The sequence below is a fragment of the Aotus nancymaae genome, unplaced genomic scaffold (assembly GCF_030222135.1).
Source record: "Aotus nancymaae isolate 86718 unplaced genomic scaffold, 86718_ANA_hifiasm-v0.15.2.pri h1tg000012l, whole genome shotgun sequence".
NCBI classification, from domain to species: domain Eukaryota; kingdom Metazoa; phylum Chordata; class Mammalia; order Primates; family Aotidae; genus Aotus; species Aotus nancymaae.
Window position 1 is genome coordinate 34610727 of NW_026988423.1, and position 23890 is coordinate 34634616.

General features: G+C 53.8%; 1 protein-coding gene across 1 annotated transcript in view; it reads left to right on the forward strand.

Moving 5' to 3' along the window:
- ST14 (ST14 transmembrane serine protease matriptase) overlaps positions 1-14034 on the forward strand; it is a 46144-nt gene extending 32110 nt beyond the window's left edge. The window contains exons 10-19 of the mRNA XM_012476985.2: positions 546-655; positions 781-911; positions 2031-2135; positions 2494-2604; positions 2694-2807; positions 3127-3249; positions 4104-4290; positions 12160-12434; positions 13155-13291; positions 13375-14034. Of these exons, the coding sequence (XP_012332408.2) occupies positions 546-655; positions 781-911; positions 2031-2135; positions 2494-2604; positions 2694-2807; positions 3127-3249; positions 4104-4290; positions 12160-12434; positions 13155-13291; positions 13375-13536 (1455 nt within the window). The 3' untranslated portion in view covers positions 13537-14034. The remainder of the gene's footprint in view (positions 1-545; positions 656-780; positions 912-2030; positions 2136-2493; positions 2605-2693; positions 2808-3126; positions 3250-4103; positions 4291-12159; positions 12435-13154; positions 13292-13374) is intronic.
- Positions 14035-23890: the final 9856 nt, after the last annotated feature.

Genomic DNA, 23890 nt, shown 5'->3' on the forward strand with positions numbered 1-23890 from the left:
TTTAAGGCTACAGTAAGCTATGACAGTGCCATTGCACTCCAGCCTGGGCAGCAGTGAGACCCTGTCTCAAAAAGCAACAAAAACACACACACAAACAAACAAACCCCAAAGAGACCATGTGTCTGAGGACCCAGGGCGGGGTCCGGGCTTCCCCTGCAGTGTCAGGCAGACCCAGACTCTTATCCTAGCTCCTTGTCCGGTGACTGAGGGACCTGGACAGTTGCTGAAGCTCCCTGGGCCTCAGCTTGCCCCTAGATGAAGTGAGGGTAGACCCAGGGTAATGGCGCCTGGGTCTCAGAGGTGCCGTCAGGAAGACATCAAAGGTGTGTGAGACAAGAGTCGCCCATCCATGCCCCTCACGCCATCCCAGCCAGAGCCACCTTCCTTTCCTTTCGTCACTAACGCCGGGAGAACTTTCCAGCCTGTCTTGGTGATGGAAGGCATAGTGTCTCTCCCTGCTCCATGCCGCCCCTCCCCTGCGATGTCCTCGGGTTCAGGAAGGAGGGAGGGAAGCCGCAGATTCCCAGCAGCCTCTGTTCCCTCAGGTGCCCAACAACAAGCACGTGAAGGTGCGCTTCCAAGTCTTCTACCTGCTGGAGCCCGGCGCGCCTGTGGGCACCTGCCCCAAGGACTATGTGGAGATCAACGGGGAGAAGTGAGGCCCCGGGGGCATGGGGGCTGCCGGTCCCATGGGGCAGGGGGAGGGCTCCCACCAGCCCCCCAGCGCCCCGATTCTGAGCTGTCCCTCCTCGCCTTGTGCCCCCCGACCCCCTGCTCCAGGTACTGTGGAGAGAAGTCCAAGTTCGTCGTCACCAGCAACAGCAACAAGATCACAGTTCGCTTCCACTCGGATCAGTCCTACACCGACACCGGCTTCTTAGCTGAATACGTCTCCTTCGATTCCAGAGACCGTGAGTGAACGCCGTCGGGAGGAGGGCTGACGAGGGCCTGGCCTGCATGTTCTGTCTACCGTGCGTCTTGTTAGCGTCGTGCTTTGCTGATTCTAAAATGCTGGAGAATATAAGAGCATCTCACCCCTCCTGAAGCTTTGGGAGGAAAACCTGCTACCTTTGATGTGTTAATTAAAGCAGGATGGCTGTGAGCGCTGGTACACTCTGTGCCCTTCTGGGTTGCAGTCACAGCATGAGGTACCTGTGGCTGGAGACGCCCCTCACCTGAGCTCCCCCGGCCATCTGTCCCTCAGGCCACCTTCACCGTGACTTTGACCTTCTGAGCTTGCCTCTGTGGCCTGTTAGCACCGTTAGGATTAATAGCGTAATTCTGAGACACATTAGGAAGTACTGTTGGCTGTGTGAGCAGCGGTTCTTTCACGTATATGATGTGTTTTTATTTCAACCCTGTGTCATAGAATAGCTTTGGGAAGACATGTAACCATGCTTAGGAATCCAGATTTAAGGTAAAATTCAAGGGCCTGGCTCACCACCCAAAGTGCACTCGGACGAACCAACACCTTTGATCTAAACACTTACCTGTGACTGAAGTGTACCTGTGCCGAGGTGGTGACAATGGCCTCCTTACAACTTTGTCATCTGCAAAGTGGTCAGATGACTCCTGATTTCAGAAACATTGAAATGTGGAAAATGTTTAGAGTGAAGGAAGCACGCTATGCCACGCTGCATTTGGATAGGACATGTTCAATGCATCGGGGACCTGCTGAGCGTCACAGGCAGGGCCTGGCCCTCAGCGACCCCAGGCGGCCCAGCAGGTTCTGCAACCAGCCGGTCTCTCTGCAGGGTGCCTGGGGCTTCCTGGGCCCCGGTCCTCAGTGGTGGGGAGGGACCCCACCAGCCCAGGTTAGGGTCTGTGGCCAGCCCTCCACCACACTGGCTGCAGGTGCAGAAACACCTTTGTCACAGCTTGGTGGGCCTGGGCAATCCCTGCCCTGGGCCACAGCGCTCGTCCTGCTCCTCTGTGTTTGTGGCTGGGAGGTTGGCCTGAGGCGGGGAGCCGGGAGCCCCCAGAGGGAGGCAGGTGGGTACGGGGGGTCTCAGGTCTGCCTGTGCCCGCAGCGTGCCCTGGGCAGTTCACGTGCCGCACGGGGCGGTGTATCCGGAAGGAGCTGCGCTGTGATGGCTGGGCCGATTGCACCGACTACAGCGATGAGCTTGACTGCAGTGAGTTGGGCTAGGAGCCCCGTCCCCCACCCTCCTTCCCAGCCCTGACTGCATCCCATGGACCTGCTGGGCTGACTGCCAAGGCAGAAAGGCCAGAGGTGGTGGAAGTTTGCTCTTGGCCCTGTGTAGAGACCTCTGGCCTCCCTTCCCACCCTGCCGTGTGGAGATCTTGGCCTCTGTGGGGCAGGAGGTGGGGTATCTGGGAAGTGCTGAGGTCAGCTTGGTAGCTAGTGGAGCAGGGACACTTGGGCCTCTCTGCAGATGGGAAAGTGGTCCCCAGGGAGCTCTGAGTGCCTATCCTGGGGAAGCAGTGAGTGATGAGGGCCTCGCGGCTGACCCTCCCCTTACCCCGCTCCAGTTTGCAACGCCACCCACCAGTTCACGTGCCAGAACAAGTTCTGCAAGCCCCTTTTCTGGGTCTGTGACAGTGTGAATGACTGCGGAGACAACAGCGACGAGCTGGCGTGCAGTGAGTGCTGGGGGAGGGTGCCGCCGGGGCACGTGGGTGGCCAGGGCGGGCAGGTGGCTCCTGGTGGCTGAGTCCCCGTGCCTTTCCAGGTTGTCCGGCCGAGACCTTCAAGTGTTCCAATGGGAAGTGCCTCTCGAAGAGCCAGCAGTGTAATGGGAAGGACGACTGTGGGGACGGGTCCGACGAGGCCTCCTGCTCCAGGGGTGAGGCCGCCCCATCCACCTTCTTGCTGGGAGGCTTTGCCCCTGGTGGAGGCTGCCCTGAGCACACCCACGTGCAGGGTACCCCAAGTTTAATGAACACAAACCACCTGTGTGTTCACTGATGAGAGAGGGCGCCAGTTGGGGGAGAATTTTCCGGAAGGTGGAGAACCTGTAGCAGGGCGAGGAGGCCAGTGGGCTTGGGTGGGGCAGGCCTGGTGAGGGGTAAGGTGCAGGGATCGTGAGTTGCCACTGGGGGTTTCTGGCTTCGGGTCGGATGCTGTGGAGGAATTCATTCCCTCCCTGTGTCCTCCTTGAATAGTGAACGTCGTCACTTGTACCAAGCACACCTACCGCTGCCAGAACGGGCTCTGCTTGAGCAAGGGCAACCCTGAGTGTGACGGGACGAAGGACTGTAGCGACGGCTCGGATGAGAAGGACTGCGGTGAGCGGGGCATCCGAGTACGGTGGTGCAGGTTGTTCACTGTGTCAAGTGCTCACTGAGCAGCTCACGTAGCAGCCTCACTTAGCAGCTCTGCACTTGGGTGAGAGGGTGTGTCTCCTGGAGGAAAGGATAGCCTTGCCAGTTGGCATGAAGGTACCACTCCATGGGCTGACTCTGTTCTTAGAGAACGGCCTGGGCAGCCAGCATCTCAGGGCTTCTGTGGCATGGCGAGGTCGTGGCTGCAGTGCGGGGCTGGCGCCTGCTCTGTAGACACAGCTGTGGGAGTAACCTGGGAAAGAGCAGCCCCGCTCACCCAAGCCCAAGGCAGGGTCTCACCCTTGCCCGCCCATACTTTAATTTGCAGTCTCTGTGTTTCAGAAGCGTTGGCGGCCACAGGTTAGAGTTGAGCCCAGCTGCAGCTAGTCTGTGTCAATCACATCACTGGTTCATTTGTCCCTCTGAGAGCTGTGCCCTTCAGCATCCAGACAAGCCTCTTTCTGCCACTCCCTCCCCTGCGACGTCCCAAAAGATGTCAAATCAGGCAGATGACACCCAAATCAAAATGAAGCTGACCAGATGGCCTCTGGAGGCCCTCGTTGCATTTGTGTGGGAGGGGGAGGTGGGAAGATGAGGGTTTGAATTTGGGAGCGGGGAGAGAGAGGGGCATGGTGGGAGTCTGTGAAGCTCGAAGATAGTTTTGGGGTCTCTCATGCTGTGGCCGCTCCAGCAGTGCTGTGCACGCCGAAAGCTGGCTTCCCCACATGGGGTCTCCTGGTACCCACCATGTGTCCCCTTGGGGTTCGGTGTCCTCACCTTGACTTGCTGTTCTCTCTGGTTCTCTGCCCCCTCTGCAGACTGTGGGCTGCGGTCATTCACCAGACAGGCTCGTGTTGTGGGGGGCACGGATGCGGACGAGGGCGAGTGGCCCTGGCAGGTGAGCCTGCACGCGCTGGGCCAGGGGCACATCTGCGGTGCTTCCCTCATCTCTCCCAGCTGGCTGGTCTCTGCCGCACACTGCTACATCGACGACAGGGGATTCAGGTGGGTCACTGGGTGGGCAGCAGGGAATCTCCTTGCTGGCATCTTGCGTCTGTGAGTCATGCCAGGGTGGGTTGGCACTGGGGCAGGGCATCGGAGGGGTGGGCACATGTGTTAGTCCATTCTTGAGTTGCTCTAAAGAAACACCTGAGCCTGGGTCATTTATAAAGCAAAGAGATATATGTGGCTCATGGTTCTGCAGGTCGTAGAGGAAGCGTGGCACCAGCCTCTGCTTCTGGTGAGGGCCTCAGGGAGCTTCCAACCATGGCAGAAGGTGAAGGGGGAGCCGGCACATCACACGGTGAGAGCGGGAGCAAGAGAGAGCACGGGGAGATCACAGACTCTTAAGCAGCTAGCCTCCTGTGAACTCAGAACTCACTCATCACCACGGGGAGGGCACCAAGCCACTCAGGAGGGATCCGTGACCAAAACACCTCCCACCACGCCCCACCTCCAGCACTGGGAACCCCATCTCAGCATGAGATTTGGAGGTGACAAACATCCAAACCAAATGAGCAGATATCCCAGGACGGGGCTTCGTAACAGTAATGATAACAGCTCACTGCATCTGGTGCCCATTCACAGCCAAATGCTGTCTCTGAGCCTCTCCTAAAACCCCCTAGCAAGTTAGGCAGGTCTGTTGTATCCTCATTTTACAGAAAGTAAGGTTCAGAGAAATAGGGACATTTGCTGAGGATGGCACAGCTCTTAAGGGGCAGAGCCAGACTTGAGAACCGGTGTGGTCTCCAAGTTGCAGTGAGCCTGCACTGTGTGACTCCTCGGGATTGGCCAACATGAGCTTTGGAGTCATGCTCCAGCTCTGGCTTGCCAATGACTTTGGCAGGTTATTCAAACTTCCTAGGCCTTGGGTTCTTCACTGATGATGGTGATAGTATCAGTCCCTACCCTAAGAGTTGTGAGAATTAAATATGATGCTGTACTTGAGACACAGCACTGTGCCTGGCGCACAGAAGGTGTTCATCATGTCATGGCCTCAGACACACAGGCGGATGAGAGGCCTGGAAGGGTCACGTGGGCGTTGCAGGAACGGCGGCACAATGCTGGGCTGAGCTACTTGTGTCTTAGCTCCCGGCCTCTCTGTGTGTCTGGCCATTGGTTGCAGGAAGGAGTGTTAGGGCCTGGCTTGCTCTGAAGAGGCAGGTGCAGGGGTGTGGCCCTTCTAGAAGATTCTGCCCTCGGGAGGAGGGGATGGGCTTCCTGTTGGCAGCTCCGGGAGCAGACAACCCAGGCCCTCAGCTGCCCTTAGCAGGGAGGAGAGATGGGCCCACAGCAGAAGGGAGGCCTGCGGCACAGGTGGAGTGCTCTCAGACACATGCATAGGGCTCAGGTGATGAAGATGGACAGCAAGAACCTGAGGGGAGTGGAGCCGACTCTGTGGTCCCTGGCCTCACTGGATGCTTGACATATGGCTTTGTCTAGCCTCAGACTGTCCCTTGTCTCATTTTGTCACACTCAACTCCACACAGAGCAGGAACGATTTTCTTTTTGGAGTATTGGGAGCTTATGTGCAATGGTGCAAATCATAGCTCACTGCAGCCTTGAACTCCTGGGCTTGAGCGATCCTCCTGCCTCAGCCTCCCAAGTACCTGGAACTACAGGCACATGCCACCATACCCAGCTAGTTTAAAATTTTTGCAGAGACAGTCTTGCTAAGCCTGGCCTCCAACTCTTGGCTGAAGTGATCCTCCCATCTTGGCCTCCCGAAGTGCTGGCATTACAGAGATGAGCCACCATGCCTGGCCTGACCACAGCTCTTGATGGCAGCTTCAGTGTCTCTTTGACATGCCCCATTCTTTCCTTTTTTGAGTCACGTCCTTGCTTTCTGGCACTACCAGGTACTCTAGGCTCATCTTGTGCTTCCCCAGCCCAGTCCTAGGATCAGCCATTTCTCCAAGGAGTCCTTTACTGGGGATGGTATTTAGAGACCAAGGTTCGCATGCTCAGTGTGCTCATTGTCACCATGGTGTCATGTCTAGACCCCGTCAGCAGGTGGATCCAGGAAACGGCTGTGTATATACTAAGAACTGCCCTGCCATCCTGCACTGCTTCCTCTTTTCCTTTGTTCCATCGTTTCCTTTTTCATTTCCTTCTCCTTCATCCTCTGTTGGTCATTAGTCATACTTCTGCCAATGAATAGTGCAATTAATATTCAACACCCATAGTTACTGTTGGCACTAGAGAGACCAACACTTGGTCCCTGCAGATTATGCGTCACAGACTTGTGAGGGTAGGGACAAGACATGACACCCACGCACAGTAAGTGCTGTGCCAGGGCTGTGTCCAGGCCCCCTTGGGCCCAGGATGTGGAGTTTAGAATTCCAAACCCACATGCCTGAGGGGCTGGGGAGGGTGACTGTTGGTGACACCCAACAAGGGTGTCTGAACTGAGGGTTGAAGGTGAGGGTGTTTGTCAGCTTGACCAGGTGGCTCAGACCTTCCAGGCAAAGGGACTGTCATGTGCAGAGGCAGGGAGATGTGAGGTGTGCAGGGGCCTGGCGTCAAGGGACCCTGAGCACGTGGCTAAGTCATCATGCACTCATCGGGCATTGCCGGGAGGCAGCATCACGTTGTGGTTAAATGCATAGGCTGCCTAGGTTCAATGTGGCCTATGACATGTTAGCTATATGAGCCTGGGCAAGTTACCTTCTCTGTGCCTGAGTCTTCATCTTAAAAAGGGTGACCCTACCTTGCGGGGCTGTTTTGGGGATAAAACCGTTTACTGTGTCAGCATTGAGAAGAGTGAGTGGGACATCAGAAGTTCTACCTGAACACTAGCGATTTCCAACTGCACTGCAGCCCCTGGTGGTCACCCTGGGGGATACCGGTGGCTGCATCTTCACAGCCGGTCTCTCAGCTGCTGGTAGACGCGCATGCCTTAAACAATTAGAGGCTGAGTCTGCTGATGTAATCAAATATTGTTCGACTGATTGATGTTGGCTGGGTTTGCAGAGAGGGCTTTGGGAAAGCGAGGTGTTGAGCTGAGGTCGCCGGGTGAATGGCGTGGGCTTGGAGGAGCGAGGTGGAAACCTGCAGGCACAGGGCAAAGAGCTGGATGGGGGCATCCGTGCTGGGTGTTGGGGTCATGGGGAATGGAGCCAGAGGGACAAGGATGGCTCTCCCCTCTGCCTCATCCCATGACACCCTTTCAGCTACATCCTCACCTCCTGAGTTCCTGAAGCATCTCTACTGTCTTTCATTTGCACTGCCACCACCTTGCCCATCCTAGCTCACCGTAGCCAGGGCAACTGCAGCGCCTCTCCCCATCTGCTTCCTCCCCTCTCAGCACGCTGGTCAGCACCACTCAAGCCCAGCATGGTCTTCCCAAAATCTGGTCATGCCAATCTCTTGCTTCAGTGCCTGCCACGGCTTGCAGTATAAAGCAGGATCTCCTTCTTTATATTGATGGAGTTCAACTCCTTTTATTTTTTATTTTTATTTTTTTTGAGATGGAGTCTTACTCTGTTGTCAGGCTGGAGCACAGTGGCGCAGTCTCAGCTCACTGCAACCTCCGCCTCCTGGGTTCAAGTGATTCTTCCGCCTCAGCCTCACAAGTAGCTGGAACTACAGGCACATGCCAAACACCCGGCTAATTTTTGTATTTTTAGTAGAGACGGGGTTTCATCATATTGGCCAGAATGATCTTCATCTCTTGACCTCGTGATCCGCCCACCTCGGCCTCCCAACAACTCCTTCTTTATACTGAGTCCATCCAGCCTCAGTCTCCAGTGCAATTCTCACCTTCCCCATGTTCAATGTGGGGGCTTCCTAAACATGCGTTTGCTCTCTCGCTCTCTCTTTTTTTTGGAGATGGAGTTTCACTCTTGTTGCCCATGTTGGAGTGCAATGGCACCATCTCAGCTCACTGCACCTTCCCCCTCCCGGGTTCCAGGAATTCTCCTGCCTCAGCCTCCTGAGTAGCTGGGATTACAGGTGCGTGCCACCACGCCCAGCTAACTTTTTTGTATTTGTAGTAGAAATGGGGTTTCATTATGTTAGCTAGGCTGGTCTCGAACTCCTGACCTCAGGTGATCCACCCGCCTCAGCCTCTCAAAGTGCTGGGATTACAGGCATGAGCCACCGCACCTGGCTGCCTTTGCTCTCTTTCAACATGCAGCATTCTTCACCCCTGCAGGCCGGGGCTGGCCAGGCCTATGTAATGTTGAGGCTTGGTTCATAACTTGCTTTGTTTTCCAGCTGCCAGCCTGTCCTCTTCCACAGCTTTCTACCCAGTCCTCTGTGGAACCCTTCACATCGCACTGTAATTACTGGTTTTCATGTCTCTCCCCATGTACACTGTGAACCTGAAGACTGGGTCATAGATTGCATCACAGATGCCCATTGTTGAGTGAATGGGGGTCGGGGGGTGAGTACATGGCTGGGGCACAGTTAGAAAGGTCAGGCCGATTCATGGTGAACGCAGGCCTGGATGGGTCACAAGGCCTTGCCTGGCAGCTCTTAGGAATCCTTTCAGGGTGTGGAATGAGATGAAAAGGATCTCACAAAAGCAGCTTTTGGGAAGTCATTTTCTGGTGGCAACAGATTACAGACAGTGAAGCAAGATTGGGCATAGCCCAGGTTGGAGAGCTGTGCTTTGGCTTAGGCGTACGATTCTGTGGGGAGATGGCTGTAAGAAAGGCCAGAAGGGGACCGGGCATGGTGGCTCACACCTGTGATCCTAGCATTTTGGGAGACTGAGGCAGGTGGATCACCTGAGGTCAGGAGTTTGAGACCAGCCTGGACAACATAGTGAAACCTCATCTCTACAAAAATTAGCTGAGCATGGTGGCGCGCACCAGTAATTCCATCTGCTCGGGAGGCTAAAGTGAGAGGATTGTTTGAGCCCGGGAGGCCGAGGTTTCCGTGAGCCCAGATCACGCCACTGCATTCCAGCCTGGGCAACAGAGCAAGACTCCATCTCAGAAAAAAGAAAGGCCAGAAGGTGATGGATGCCAAGGTAGCGAGAGCGGACCAGGGCTTCGGCGGGCTCGGGGAGAGATGCGGAGGCAGAGGCTCGTTCAACGCTCCAGGGTGAGGGAGGTGCCTTGGCTGAGCCGTTCAGTAGCCTCTTGACTTTCCTGAGAGGTCAGGGAAAATCAAGCGGGTCTTCACGCCTTTCTCTTGCCACACACATTTTCTATGTTAAATATGTATTTTTCCAATGTTTTATTTTGAAATTTTTCAGACCGAGAAAAATGTTGTAAATACAATGAAAGAAGAAAAGGACTAGGACAGTGAACACTCTTATACCTTTGATCTACATTCAGTAATTGAGTTAATCACGTTTGCTTTCTCTCTGTTTGCAGAGCACGTATTTTTCAGAACTGTTTCCTAGTAAGGAGGAGCCACTGTGAGGCTTCCCACCAGGTGCCTCGGCCTGGTGGTACGAGGTCAAGAACAAGGACATTCTCACACACTGAGAAATGGCGGCATTGCTTTGTGCTGTGAGCTGCCATGCTCGTCATAAATGTCCTCCCATCATGTCCAGCATGTTCTTCTTTAGAGCTTTTTTTTTTTTTTTTTTTTTGAGATGCACTCTATTTTCCAGTCTGGAGTGCAGCAGCGTGATCTCAGCTCACTGCAACTTCTGCCTCCCAGATTCAGGTGATTCTCCTGTCTCAGCCTCTGGAGTAGCTGGGATTACAGGTATGTGCTACCACGCCTGGCTAATTTTTGTATTTTTAGTAGAGACTGGGTTTCACTATATGTTGGCCAGGCTGGTCTCCAACTCCTGACCTCAGGTGATCCACCCACCTCGGCCTCCCAAAGTGCTGGGATTACAGGCGTGAGCCACCACACCTGATCTTCTTTAGAGCTTTTTAAACAGTGCTAGGATGCAGTGAAAGTTCATGCCTTGTATTTGGTCATTAGGTTTCTTTAATCTCTTTTTAATCAAGAACAGTTTCTCTAAGCCTTTTATTTGTGGTCTTTTATGGCATGACTTTTTTGAAAAGTCCTGGCCAGTTATCTTACGGGATGCCTCTCAATTTGGGTTTTCCTGACTGTATTTTCATGGTTGAGTTAGCAAGCAGTGCCTGGGTGGTGCTGTACCCTTTTCAGGGAGTGCATGATCCCTGGGTGGAGCCTGAGTACCTGGCTGGGGGCACCCAGCCAAGCTTCCCCTTGGCTGTGAATACATCATTGCAGGTGATTCTTTCAATCAGCGTTGAGCGCCTCATTCCCCAGCCATATTTTACCTGGTGTCTGTGTCTGTTGGTGATTCTTACGTGTGTTGATTATTACTGTGGCAGATACGAATGTGGTTACTTTTTGTACAATTTTTTCAGCATTTAGCGGCTGCTTTTTCTTTTTTTCTCTTTCTCTTTCTTTCTTTCATTTCATTTCATTTCATTTTTTTTTGCGACAGAGTCTCACTCTGTTGCCCAGGCTGGAGTTCAGTGGTGTGATCTTGGCTTGTTACAACCTCTGCCTCTCGGGTTCAAGCGATTCTCCTGCTTCAGCCTCACGAGTAGCTAGGATCACGGGTGTGCACCACTTGGCTAATTTTTGTATTTTTAATAGAGACGGGGTTTCACCATGTTGGCCAGGCTGGTCTTGAACTCCTGACCTCAGGTGATCTGCCTCAGCCTCCCAAAGTGCTGGGATCACAGGTGTGAGCCACCGCGCCCGGCCAGGGGCTGCTTTTTCTCTGTAAAAAATAGCTTTCCTGCTCCCCTTATAAATTCTTTTGAAATTACTCTTTAGATTCAGGGTGGACCAATGGATTCTCCCTGCCCTTTTTTTATTTTTTGTCATTCTGTCACTATTTATTTTGGGGATCTTATCGTCCTCACTTTAGCTAGCTTTGTCAGATGGGCCGCATTGGTGTTTGAGTGCTCGTTTGCTTCCTGCAGAAACAATGTTCCAGGTTTTCTTTATCCTTCCCTTTAAGCCCCAGATCTGAAATCAACCATTTTTCCAAGGACCCCCGGTTCCTTTCAATGGAGAAGAATATTTAGATACTAAGTTCTGGGTGCTACTGGGAAGAGCACTGCTTTTAGGTCAGTTTTTAAAAATCTTGAGCCGGCCAGGCACAGTCAGTGGCTTTTGCCTATAATCCCAGCAATTTGGGAAGCCCAGACAGGCAGATCGTTTGAGGTCAGGAGTTCAAGACCAGCTTGGCCAACATGGCGAAACCCTGTCTCCACTAAAAATACAAAAATCAGCCAGGTGTGGCTGCGGATGCCTGTGGTCCCAGCTACTCGGGAGGCTGAGGTGGGAGAATTGCTTGAACCCAGGAGACGAAGGTTACAGTGAGCTGAGATCATGCCACTGCACTCTAGCTTGGGTGACAGAGTGAGACTCCGTCTCAAAAAATAACAAATAAAATAAAAATCATGAGTATTTCCTGATACCTCGGATCCCATTCCACATCTGTGCCTCCCTTTCCCCATACTGGGATGGGCTCTGGCTCTGCAGTGCACATGGCACAGCTTCAGAATCGCCAAACCTATCCCATAGCCAACAACAAACGTAATAGATACAACTCAACATAGTTTTCAATTCATTTTGGTCTCAGGATATATGCCACTGCATTAAAAATTATTTGGATTGATTTTTCTGTTATTCCTCCTGTGAAAGATCAGGTACATAACATACCTAATTTTTGGTCATCAGATTAAAAATGTATTTGAGGAGGGGGGAAAAGAGGTCAAGAGGGGTTTCGTGCTGCAGCGGGAGGCACTTAGTAGTTTCTAGCTTAGGGTCAAGATCGAGTAAGAGCTGGCCCTGTGGTCTTCTCTGCACAGCTGCTGTGCCTCATCTATGCGCAGTCCTCTGGGAACGCACAGGGTTGCGGCGCCGTGTGCACAGACCCGAGTGACCGCGCCGTCTCACGGTGGCTCTCCCTCCCAGGTACTCGGACCCTACGCAGTGGACAGCCTTCTTGGGCTTGCACGACCAGAGCAAGCGCAGCGCCCCGGAGGTGCAGGAGCGCGGGCTCAAGCGCATCATCTCCCACCCCTCCTTCAACGACTTCACCTTCGACTACGACATCGCGCTGCTGGAGCTGGAGCAGCCGGTGGAGTACAGCTCCGCGGTGCGGCCCATCTGCCTGCCGGATGCCTCGCATGTCTTCCCTGCCGGCAAGGCCATCTGGGTCACGGGCTGGGGACACACCCAGTATGGAGGTGAGCTTCAGGCTGGCCCAGGGCTCCGCAGGGGCCTGGGGCCTTCCCCTAAGGCCGTGTCGCCTCTGCATGTCCAGCCTCGGGGCTGGGGGCTGCCCCAGTCTCTCTTTGTCTGGCAGGATGAGGCTGTCCAGGGCGGAATGGAGGCCTTTAGTAAAAGGGGCATGGGATTTGCGGTCCGGCTTTGCCCCTAACTACCTGAGTGACCTTGAGCGAGTTGCTTAAACTCTGATCCCGTTTCTTCAGCCGCAAAATGAAGATGGCCACACCTTAACCCAGTGGCGCTTAAGGCATGTTGGGGGTGGGTTTGGAGGGAAGCAGGCCATTCGTTGACAGACGCTGGATTGAAAAAATGCACTCTATAGCATTTGTAGACTTTGGAGAGGAAAAAGAAAAGGAACCGGACGCCGAGCTCTAATGCCCTCCCAGAACCCTGGCGGCGTTTGCGGCGCCTTGCCTCCGCCTCTCTGTTTCCTCACCCCTGTTTGCCACATGGCATCTGTTCCATCTCATCTCACCTGGCAGATCTCAGCATGCCCCCTACTTTCTCTAGGTGGCTGCTATTGCCAGAGCCCATTGGGTAGACGCGATTTACCCGTTTGTCAGCCCCTGGCATCTGGGCTGTTCCAGAGTTTTGCTAGGAAAATGACCAGTGGGGAGCATCGGATGACGCTGCCCCGCCGCAGCCCGGCTCCCAGCCCCGTCCTGCCCTCTTCCCAGGCACCGGTGCGCTGATCCTGCAGAAGGGTGAGATCCGCGTCATCAACCAGACCACCTGCGAGAGCCTCCTGCCGCAGCAGATCACGCCGCGCATGATGTGCGTGGGTGTCCTCAGCGGCGGCGTGGACTCCTGCCAGGTGCGCCTAGGGGCAGGAGGGAGGCAGGTGGGCCCCGGGAGAGGTGGGGCAGGGGACTCACGGCAGGGCTTGTTTCCGCCCAGGGTGACTCCGGGGGCCCTCTGTCCAGCGTGGAGGCAGATGGGCGGATCTTCCAGGCCGGTGTGGTGAGCTGGGGAGATGGCTGCGCTCAGAGGAACAAGCCAGGCGTGTACACGAGGCTCCCTCTGTTTCGGGACTGGATCAAAGAGGAAACTGGGGTGTAGGGGCAGGGGCCACCCAAATGTGTACCTGGGGACCGGACCGCTGACTGCACCAGCGACCCCAGAACAGAGGCTGTGAATTGCATCCCCGGGACTCCAGATCTGCCTAGAAAACCTCTCTGCTTCCTCAGCCTCCAAAGTGGAGCTGGGAGGTGGAAGGGGAGGACACTGGCGGTTCTGCTGGCCCCACTGGGGGCAAAGGTTTGAAGACACAGCCTCCCCAGCAACTCCAAGCTGAGCCGAGGCTGGTTTCTGCACGTCTGCCTCCTCTATCTCTACGGAGCAGCGGGAATGGAGCTTCGGGCCTCGTGGTGAAGGTGGTGGGGCTGTGGACTTTGGGCTGTGGGGCCCTTAGCAGTTGGGCCATGCTCTTCAGGAAGCCCAGGCTTGGAGGACCCTGGAAAACAAACGGATCTGAGATAGGAATTGTTTCACTGGCTCCCAGGGTGGGCTTCAGTGTGTGTATTTGTGTATATGAGTAAAACATTTTATTTCTTTTTAGGTAAGCTTCTTTTCTTAATGGAGTTGTGCCCTCCTTCCTCCTTCTTCCTAGCTCAATTTACAAAAAATTGGTCTTAAATTCCCTCAGCACAGACCCTGGAGTCAGGCTGAGCGGGGGCCACAGCGCCATTGCCTTCTGCAGGCCAGCAAGGGGCGGGTTTTGCTCTGACCTGGAGCTTCCAGGACTAGGGGCCTGGTGCCCTTGGTAGGAGGGACATGCGGGTTGGTGATACAGGGAGAGGAAAGTGTGGGGACAGTGGAGAGGGGCACACTGGCTGCCCAGGCCTAGGTCCAATCTAGGAGGAGGAAGAGCTATGTCAGAGGAAGATGGGCAGAAGCATGCCTTCGTGTTTGGTGAGGAGGTGGTCATGTGAGCAGTGTGTGTGTGTGGGGGGTGTGTGTGCACACGCATGCACGGGCACAGATAGGAGGCTGTGCATGGATACCTATCTGTCCAGCAAGGACTGAGCAGATGGGTCATCCCCCTTGATTTTTTTTTTTTTTTGAGTCAGGGTCTTGCTCTGTCACCCAGGCTGGAGTGCAGTGACACGATCATAGTTCATTGCAGCCTCAGTCACCTGTGCTGAAGCCATCCTCCTGCCTCAGCCTCAGCTGAGGGACTAGAGGTGCCCACCATCACACCCAGCTAATTTTTGTATTTCTTTTTTGTAGAGACAGGGTCTCACTATGTTTCCCAGGCTGGTCTCGAACACCTGGGCTCAAGTGATCTTCCCACCTTGGCCTTTTGCTGAGCCACCTCCTCCAGCCTCCCTTGATTTTTACTTATTAATTTAAAATATTCCCTCTTGCTGGGCATGGTGGGTCATGCCTGTCATCCCAGTACTTTGAAAGGCTGAGGCAGGAGGATCACAAGGTCAGGAGTTTGAGATCAGCCTGGCCAATATGGTGAAACCCAGTCTCTACTAAAAATACAAAAATTAGCTGGACATGGTGGTGGGAGCCTATAATCCCAGCTATTCGGGAGGCTGAGCCAAGAGAATCACTTCAACCTGGGAGGCGGAAGTTGCAGTGAGCCAAGATCGCACCATTGCACTCCGGCCTGGACAGAGCGACAGAGCAAGACTCTGTCTCAAAATAAATATATATGGCCAAGTGTTGGGAAGGCAGAGGGTAGCCGTGGCTCACCACCGTGTCCTCGGCTTAGGCCTGCTCCTGGAAGATGCTATGCGTTTGTGCAGTGAATGATCTTTGCCTGCCATGAGTTAATGAGGAAACCAAAGGGAGGAAAGACAGTCTGATTGGAGCAATCCTTCAAGGCTTCTCGGGGGAGGTGGGCTTTGCACTGCCTCTTTCATTCTGGCCTGAGCATTTTACTCTTTTGAGGGTGTGAGTTTTGCCTGGAACCTGTGTGAGCATGTGTGTTGCATTTTCCTCCCAGGGGAGGGAAGGAACACCTGATCTTACCAAGGCGTGGGAAGTGGAAGGACTGATGACCTGAAGGGCTCCTGTGCGGTTGCTGCCGTGTTATAAATGCCATTCCTTTTCTGCCTGACGTAGTCATTCCCTCCTGATTGCATTGGACAGAGGTGCCCCGTGCAGGCGCTGAGCTATGGTCTATGTTAAATGGAGAGATTTCACGGGGCCCATGTGTGCTCTGGTTCCTAAGTGTGCATGAGCCTTGGCAGCCAGGGCTTGGCCCAGGTGTAGACATGGTCACTCATGCAGTGGGATTCAGGGAGGCCAGTCCAGTCCACACCACTGCAGCACCCTCAGCTCCACTGCGGCTTAACAGTCTCTGGACTGCTGACTCCCCCATGTCAGATTCTTACCTGGGGAGCAGAGTGAAAACACAGATGGCTAGCCTTCGGGGGTCACTCCACCCTTTGGACTCTCTGCGGGAAGTCTGGGTGGGACAAGATGTGTCACTGTGACAGTGTTTCTTGTGGGGAGATCCCCTGGGACTCATAGGTGCAGTCTCATGCTTCACCCAGACCTGAACAGAAACTGGGGGGCCTGCTGGGTGGGGCCAGCAGCTTGTGCTCTAAGAATTGTTCTCGTGAGGTTGGAGAGCACCATTAGAGCAGTAGGTCATGCCACTCCAAGTGCCACAGAGCAGCACATCGCCAAGTGCTCCACAAGATGCCCAGAGCTGCAGTTTGTAGGATGCTCTTGGTCCTGGGAGGATCCTGGAAGCCTGCCTAAATGTACAGAAACATTTGATCCCTGGAAAATCAATCAAGTGTCAATGCCTTTTAAAAAGATTATGGGGCCAAATCCCGCGTTACTTCTGGCTGGAGATCAGAAGATCAGGCTGAGAATCCCTAACTCACCGGAGGCCAGACACATCATCAGGCCCAGTGATGATACCTCTCAAGAAGACAGAAGTCTCCGGTCCAAGAGCCTGAGCTGACAGGATGGGAATGCCAGCAGGCTGTAGCCATTCCTTCTTGCTGAGGATGGCAGCACAGCCCTGCAGCGGCTGGGAGAGGCCAGAGGCCTGCGTGCGTCTGCTGCTGACCAGCCTTTCCTTCAACCGGGTGAAGGCCACAGCTGAGGTCTGAAGGGGTAGAGGAGGAGGTGGGAGGGCCACCGCTGCTCCCCCACACGCTCAGTGCAGCCCCGCAGAGCCTTTCCCCTACTGACCAGCTGTTTTCGTTGCTGAGAGCTCGAGATAATCCGTCTGTCTTGTCCCCCAAACTACCTTGTATTGCTGTTGTTCTAGCTACTAATCAGGTAAATGTAATGAAAGTTTAACTCAAGTCCTGCTTATTGAAGCCATGGAGAGTCCTACTCAGACCTAGAATCTGCAGGAATTGCAGTGAAATTTAGATTAGGATGAACTTTATGGAAAAGGTAAGGTTTAAAATCCTGGGCCCAGTTTGGAGGTTTCCAGAGACCTTGAGCTACAGACTCCAGGGTCTGAACGGCTGTTGTTTAGGCTGTTGGCCACACGGTGGCGATGTTGCGCTGTTCCAGGGCGCGGGCGCTCACTGGTGGGGCGGGGTGGCTGGGGCCATCTGATCTTGCAAGGCTGCCTTCTGCTGCTTCTCAGTCACCTTTCAGGGTAGTGAAATCGGTGCCTGGCTCAGGGTGAGCATCAAAGAGGCCCCCATCCTGAAGCCTTTCCTGGCCAGCCCTTCAGCCCCTTTAGTACCTCCACCTCCAGTCTGTAGCCAGGACCTGTGGGCTTTCTGGCTCTGGGGCCTGGAGGAGGACCTATTCTCAGGGCAGGCTCTAAAGATGGCTTTTGAGATTGAGGAGGACAGAGAGATGACCTGTGGGCCCAGGTGGGTGCCATCTCTAAGTGTGGAACTTCATCCCACGAGACACAACTGACCTCAGAGACAACTTCGCAGGGAGGGCCCTTTACCACGTGTGGCATGTCTGTCCATACCCACGTACACAGACAGGTGTTCTGGGGGCAGCGGGATGTGTGTGTGTGTGTGTGTGTGTGTGTGTGTGTGTGTGTTGGGGATTGTGCAGTCCTGGAATAGACAGATTAGAATGTACCAGAAGAACATGACCTGGCTACTACACAGGATGCCCTCTCCCTCTCCAGGGGCACCTGAGGTGCCTACAGACCCAGGGTCAGGTGCCTGTGATCAAACATTACTTCTCATTTTTCATCAGTTTTCCAGGCTTGAGGTATGTGTGTGTGTTTGTGTGTGTGTGCATGTATGTGCGTGTGCACGTATGTGGATGTGGGCGTCCGTGTGTGTGTGTGTGTGCATGCGTGCGTGTGTTGCCCACTTGCGACCACACATGAGGTGTGTGTGTGCATGCATGTGTATGTGTGTTGTATGTGCGTGCATGAGTGTATGTGCATATGTGTATGTGTGTTTGTGTGTGCGTGTGTGTTGTGTGTGCCTGCATGTGTATGTGCATGTGTGTATGTGTGTTGTGTGTGCGTGTGTGTGTGTTGCTCACTTACAACCACACATGTGGAAAATTGGATCTTCAGTCAGGGATTCTCAGACAATTGAATTTCGTGGAGTGGTGAGCTGAAAGGAGAAACATGGTGCAGCATATCCAGCATTTATGAAGATCAGCTTCCAAGTGCTCTAAGTGCTTTCTGAGTCTTATTTCCATTCAACTTCACAGCAGCTGCGTGGTCTTTCCACTTTATAGATAGATAGAACACCAAGGCACCAAGAATCTGCATAACTGCCCAAGGCCCCACACTCAGATATATAGTATTGGATGTAGGAATTGAACGCCAGTGATCTGGCTCCAGAGCCAGTACTGTGCTCTATCATATCCATATATATCATGTATATATGATATACATATCAGCACCGTTGCTGTATCGTACACATCCACCCCGTATACTATATACAAGTCACATACTGTCACCAGCATTTCATAAAGGAGATTTTAACATGCGAAATGCAGGAAGGTCATACTTTTGGTATAAAAGACAGTGTTGTAATGCTGGGCACAGTGGCTCATGCCTATAATCCCTGCACTCTGGGAGGCCGAGGTGGGTGGATTGTTTGAATCCAGGAGTTCAAGACCAGGCTCGGGCAACAGAGTGAAACCCTGTCTGGAAAAACACAAAAAAATTAACAGGACATGGTGGCAGGCGCCTGTGATCCCAGCCACTTGGGAGACTGAGGTGGGAGAATCATCTGAGCCCAGGTTGTGGCTGCAGGGAGCCAAGATTGGGCCACTGTACTCCAGCCTGGGCAAACAGTGAGACCCTGTCTCGAAAAATTTAAAAAAGCAAATGTTTTAAATGTTTTAATTTTTGGGCAAACACTCAAAACTGTCTCAGCAGCAAATATGTGTAGACCAGCATTTGGGAATTGTCCTCTAATGAGTCCTCTTTCTTTTGGGAATCCTGACAAACCTTCCAGAGACCTTCGGGCTGTGAAATGTTCCGGCCAGAAGACCCATTTCCCAGGCTAGGGGTTTGCTCCAGGCTGGTCATGCACTTGTCGTCCATCTGCATCGCCACCTTCAATGGCATTGCTTCTTGGGTTCCTGGAGTCCACTCAGCCAGATGGAGGACGATTTTCATTAGCCACAATGCACCTAAATTTGCTCAGTGAGGATGGTTAATGGGGACAGGAAAGGGAGCAGGATGTTGGTTGAAGGAGGTGAGCACAACAGCTATCTCAGGCCAGGCCACCGGGCCATTCCTCAGAGTGACACAGGAAGGGAGCTTGGAAAGGCCTGAAACACCACTAAGAATGATGAGACCAAACCCCAAAGAAGAAATGGGAGTACTTGCCCCTGGTTTTATATCTTTGGACTGCCTAGAAGATGGTTCAAGCTGCTGTCCCATGAGATGGCCAGCACAGTGTTGGCAGTGGGGAAGACATCAGGGCAGGCGTTCCCTTAGGGGCATAGGGGCACAGGATCCTGCAACGCACAGCCAGAAGTGCCAGTGGCGGGGGCCGGCCTGGCTCCACTCCGGGGCTCTGGCCGGCCACCAAAGGGAAACCTGTGTGTAGACACCTTCCCACGCAGGCCGTTCCCTGCCCTGGAAGCTGATGTGTGTGTGACACTAGTTTCTTCTGTGACCTGATACGCCTACAACGAGGACATTGTATTTTGATGGAGAGATCCTCTTAGGATTAAAATGGGCTTGACCATCCTCTTCCTTTTTTTCTCTCCTTTTCTCCTCAAGAGGAGTGTCTCCTCCCAAGTTCCACCGTCCTGCGCCAGCTCGGAGACCGTGTGTCCATTCCACCCTTTCCGCTCCCTCCCATCGTTTCCTAAAAAGCCCCCGTCCAGGGCTGTTTGCGGGCGGAGGTGGACTCCGCTCCATTGTCCGTTTGTTCCATAGTCTCAGCATCTTCCAGCAGGAGGGACGTGTGTGTTTTCCTGGGATGGGAACTCAGCTTTCCCTTGGCCTTGGCTGGCTGCGGCTCCCTCCCCCACGTGCTGCGTTCACCTTGGAGGTTATCACTGTTTCCCCCGCCCACACCCCTGGATGGAGCAGAACCAGCCTCTGCGCCAGATGCTCTGGAACTTCATATGGTCTCATTTAACTCAATAGGGAAAGAGCTCAGCGGGGAAATTCTTCCATCCTCAGCCTGAACGCTTTTTCCACAGAGCTCTGAGAACACAGTGTGGGGGAGGGGGTCGAGGGACCAGGCCCACCAGGGAAGGGTGGAGAAGATCTCACTCTCCACGCAGAAGGACGTTCTGAGAACAGCTCCCAGAATACCCCAGGGCATCTGACACCTCTTCGCAGCTCATAATCCACTTCCCGTCCAAATCCTGATGAAGACAAATAGGACAGAAGAAATGTATAGGTATCGACTAGGAAAAAAATAAAATCTGTTTGAAAAAAATAAAATGTGGCAAAAGAAAGGGTAACATGCTCATTTGTATGAGCCGAGGGAAAGGATGAGAGAAGCAGCCACTCATTAATTCGCCAAATCAGCTGTCTGTGACCAGGGAATGGGCACCTGGTGTAGGCTGGGGGGCACTGGGCCCCATGTGAGGCAGACACTTGGGAAACGAGGTCCTAGGCATGTCTGGTGGGGAGAGAGGTCACATTCTTGGCAGGTGAGGTCACAGGGTGTGGCCAACCGGCCTGAGCTGAGAGCAGGGAAGGTGCCTCTGCCTGGGACCTTCTCGGGTATGTGTGAGGACCGGTGTGATCCTTCAAGGCTCAGTGGAGAACCTATTTCCCGGGACAGCAGTGGCCTGAGGGACATCCTTTCAGAACTGGAAGCTCACGGTTGGAAAGAACCTTACATTCAAGGTGACCCGTGCCAAATGCCAGTGAGGCATTCTCATCCCCTCCTAACGTGGGAGCACAGATAGGCCCCGTCCAGCCTGGGACCTGACTGTGACTCCGCCCCGTGTGCCCCTGACCTTGCTAAGTGGGATGCTAAGCGACCTCTTTCTCTCTCCTGCGCTGGATGCGAGAGCTGGAGAGCACCTGTCAAGTGTCACCTTCATCACAGTCCTAGGAAGTGGGTTCCATCATTCCCAGCTACAGGAGAGGACACTGTGGCCGTGTGGGGGTGAGCCTCCTGCTCAGGGTTCCTCAGCGGGGGAAGAGAAGAACACACCTTGGCTGCTGGCTCCACCCGCATGTACGATGACAGACTGCACAGCCTCCTGCAGCCAGTGCCTGCTCCACCTGGGGCTTTAGGGGCTGGAGCCAGGCAGGACCTCTCTCTCCAGGTCATAAACTCACTGGCTTAGGCACACGTGGAAAAGGCCCAAAGAGACTTTCACTAGCTGGACTCCAACCCGGCTTCATCAGCATTTCAAAATCTACCCCACCCTTTCTTTCCTGGGCCGCCCCCAGCAGCCCCTGGGCATTTCCCTTTCTAAGGGGCCAAACCATCTGCTTCCTCTTACTCCTCGGCCTGAGGCAGTGTGGACTGGAGGGAGAGCATGTTTCCTTGAGGTCTTGGCTGTGGGCAGTAGAACGACATGTTCTGTCCTCTGATTCAGGAGGATCAGCCTGTGACCCTCGTCTTCCTCGCTGAGCAGTTCAGTTCTGCTGAAGGCTGCTTGGCCTTGTGGGAAGCTTAAGCAAAGGGAACAGAGGCCAGGGGTGGTTGGGTGGGGGCTCGGCCTGGAGCCGCGACGGGGAAGAGCTGGAGAGAGATTCTGCAGGGCTGGCCTCTGTGCCCAGATTTTCCAGTCCCAAAGAAGACCCACAAACTGAACCTGTGTGGGGGGACAGAAATATTTCTGCATCACCAGTGACAAGGATTTTTCACTGGGACCTGGGGACATGTAGCAAGACCCAAGCTGAAAATATAATTCCGTTTTGCTCTAATTCAAAGACTTCTGAAAAATGAATGGTTAACAGCTTGAAATTTTTTGTTGGGTATTTATTTTAAACAGAAGGCATTTGATTTCTTTTTTGAGATGGAGTCTTTCCCTGTTGCCCAGGCTGGAGCGCAGTGGTGAGATCTCAGCTCACTGCAACCTCTGCCTCCCTGGTTCAAGTGATTCTCTCACCTTAGCCTCCTGAGTAACTGCGATTACAGACACCCACCACCATGCCCGGCTAATTTTTGTATTTTTAGTAGAGATGGGGTCTTGCCATGTTGGCCAGGCTGGTCTCAAATACCTGATCTCAGGGGATCCACCTACCTCGGCCTCTCAAAGTATTGGGATTATAGGAGTGAGCCACAGCGCCCGGCCTGATTTAGTTTTCAAAAGAATATTTTGTAAATTTGGGTTGAGTAAAGAAAGGTGATGTGGGCCTAGTTCAGAGTCCACTGTGGGGCTCACTGCTGGTGATGGCAGCAGGGACATGCACACTGCGTTTCAGCAGGACCAGCTGGGCAGCAGGGCAGGATGGACGTGTGGTTCAGAAGCAGCTTTGGGCAGCCCACCTCTCCCACAAGCCCCTGCCCACACGGTTTATGGTGTATCTCAGTGAAGCATAGATGTCGAACAGCTGTGCTCCCATGAGTGGAAACATCAGGCCTGGACACGTCAGGTTGGGACACCGCTGTGAAGGTGGCATTCCAGGGGCTAACCCGACTGCCTTCCTGTGCCCTGACCCTCACCCCGGGTGCTTTGGGCATACAGTGGGGAACGCACTGTGTCTCGGAGAAGCTGGCAGACACTTAAAAGTCCCCCAAGCGTTTCCTGAACACTTGACCAAAACACTCCATCACTGCACACTGAAACAGGCCTTACTTCTGAGACCCTGGAGAATGCTAAGGGCTGGAATCACACAGGAGTCCCCGGCACCTTCCCAGGTTGGAGCAGGTTTATGGGAGGCCAAGGGAATTTGGGAACATGGTCACGGGTAACCAGGTCCTTTCTCTGCTCTCTTCTCATGGGTATGGAGATGCTGCTCAGACCACCTGTGCCAGAGCTTGGATCTCATCTTATGTAATGTACCTGGAAGCCTCCACATCTCTAAGGCTTTTCTTCTCCAAGGTTAAATATCGCTAACCAGTTATGTTCATATTAAGGCCTAGGGAAGCAGATGAAGATTGGGGTGGGGGTTGCTAAAGTCCTGCAGAGCTGTCACGTGGCACCACTTCCGGTATAGGGGCACCAAAGAGCACCACGAGCTGTGAAGAGCTCGACTTCTCTGTGGACAGCTCATAATTGGTGCTCCCTCGTTCCTGAAAATGCCTGAGGGAGGAAGTGTATTGGCTCATATCATACTGGGGGTGTTTAACTGTAAGCTGATTACCAGACTTGCCTTCCCATGGACCCATTTCCAGCAGCTTCTCACTTCCATCTCCCCGCCTGCCCATCTAAAGGGTGCTCACTGGCGTCTGTTTGCCAGGCCTTGTTCTAGGAACCAGGAGTACAGCTGGGATCCTCAAAATAACTCAAAATAACACCTGGAGGGGAAAGCGATGCTCATGCCAGGCTCCTGCCTTCCATCCCCAATGCACCGAGAGCCCTCCTGCCTTCAGTCTACCAATGGGGGAAGGAAGGACCCTTCCAGAGGCAGAGGGTACAGCTGAGCGGTTTGCAAACATTTTATCAGCACTCAGCCACTGAAGGACGAGTTTTTGGCTCTGAAAGGGTAAGTGTGTTTCTCACCACACGTTCCCGTCACTCTGGATCCACAGGACCTGGAACCTGCTATGGCCACCCAGATGCTTTTTATCCTTCTTGAGATGAGCGAGCCTCCTCTGTTCTGGACACTGGCTGTTCTTGGAACTGCACCACGGACAACTTCTGGGAAGCAAGCACCGAACCTGAGTGTCTCACTGAGCACAGGTTACGTAACTGCCACTTCCCACACCTAGAGGTGGCCTCTTGAGATGCCAGGTGGGGAGAATCAGGGACAAGGCCCACACTCCGAGGTTCCGGAGCGTGCTGCGTGGGTGGCAGCTGGTTCCCCTGGAGACTGGGGGCTGCTGGGCAGAGCCGAGCTGCTCGGTGGTTTCCCTGCTCTTGGCTCTTTCTGCTCACCCCTCCGCCCCACTCCATACCTAAG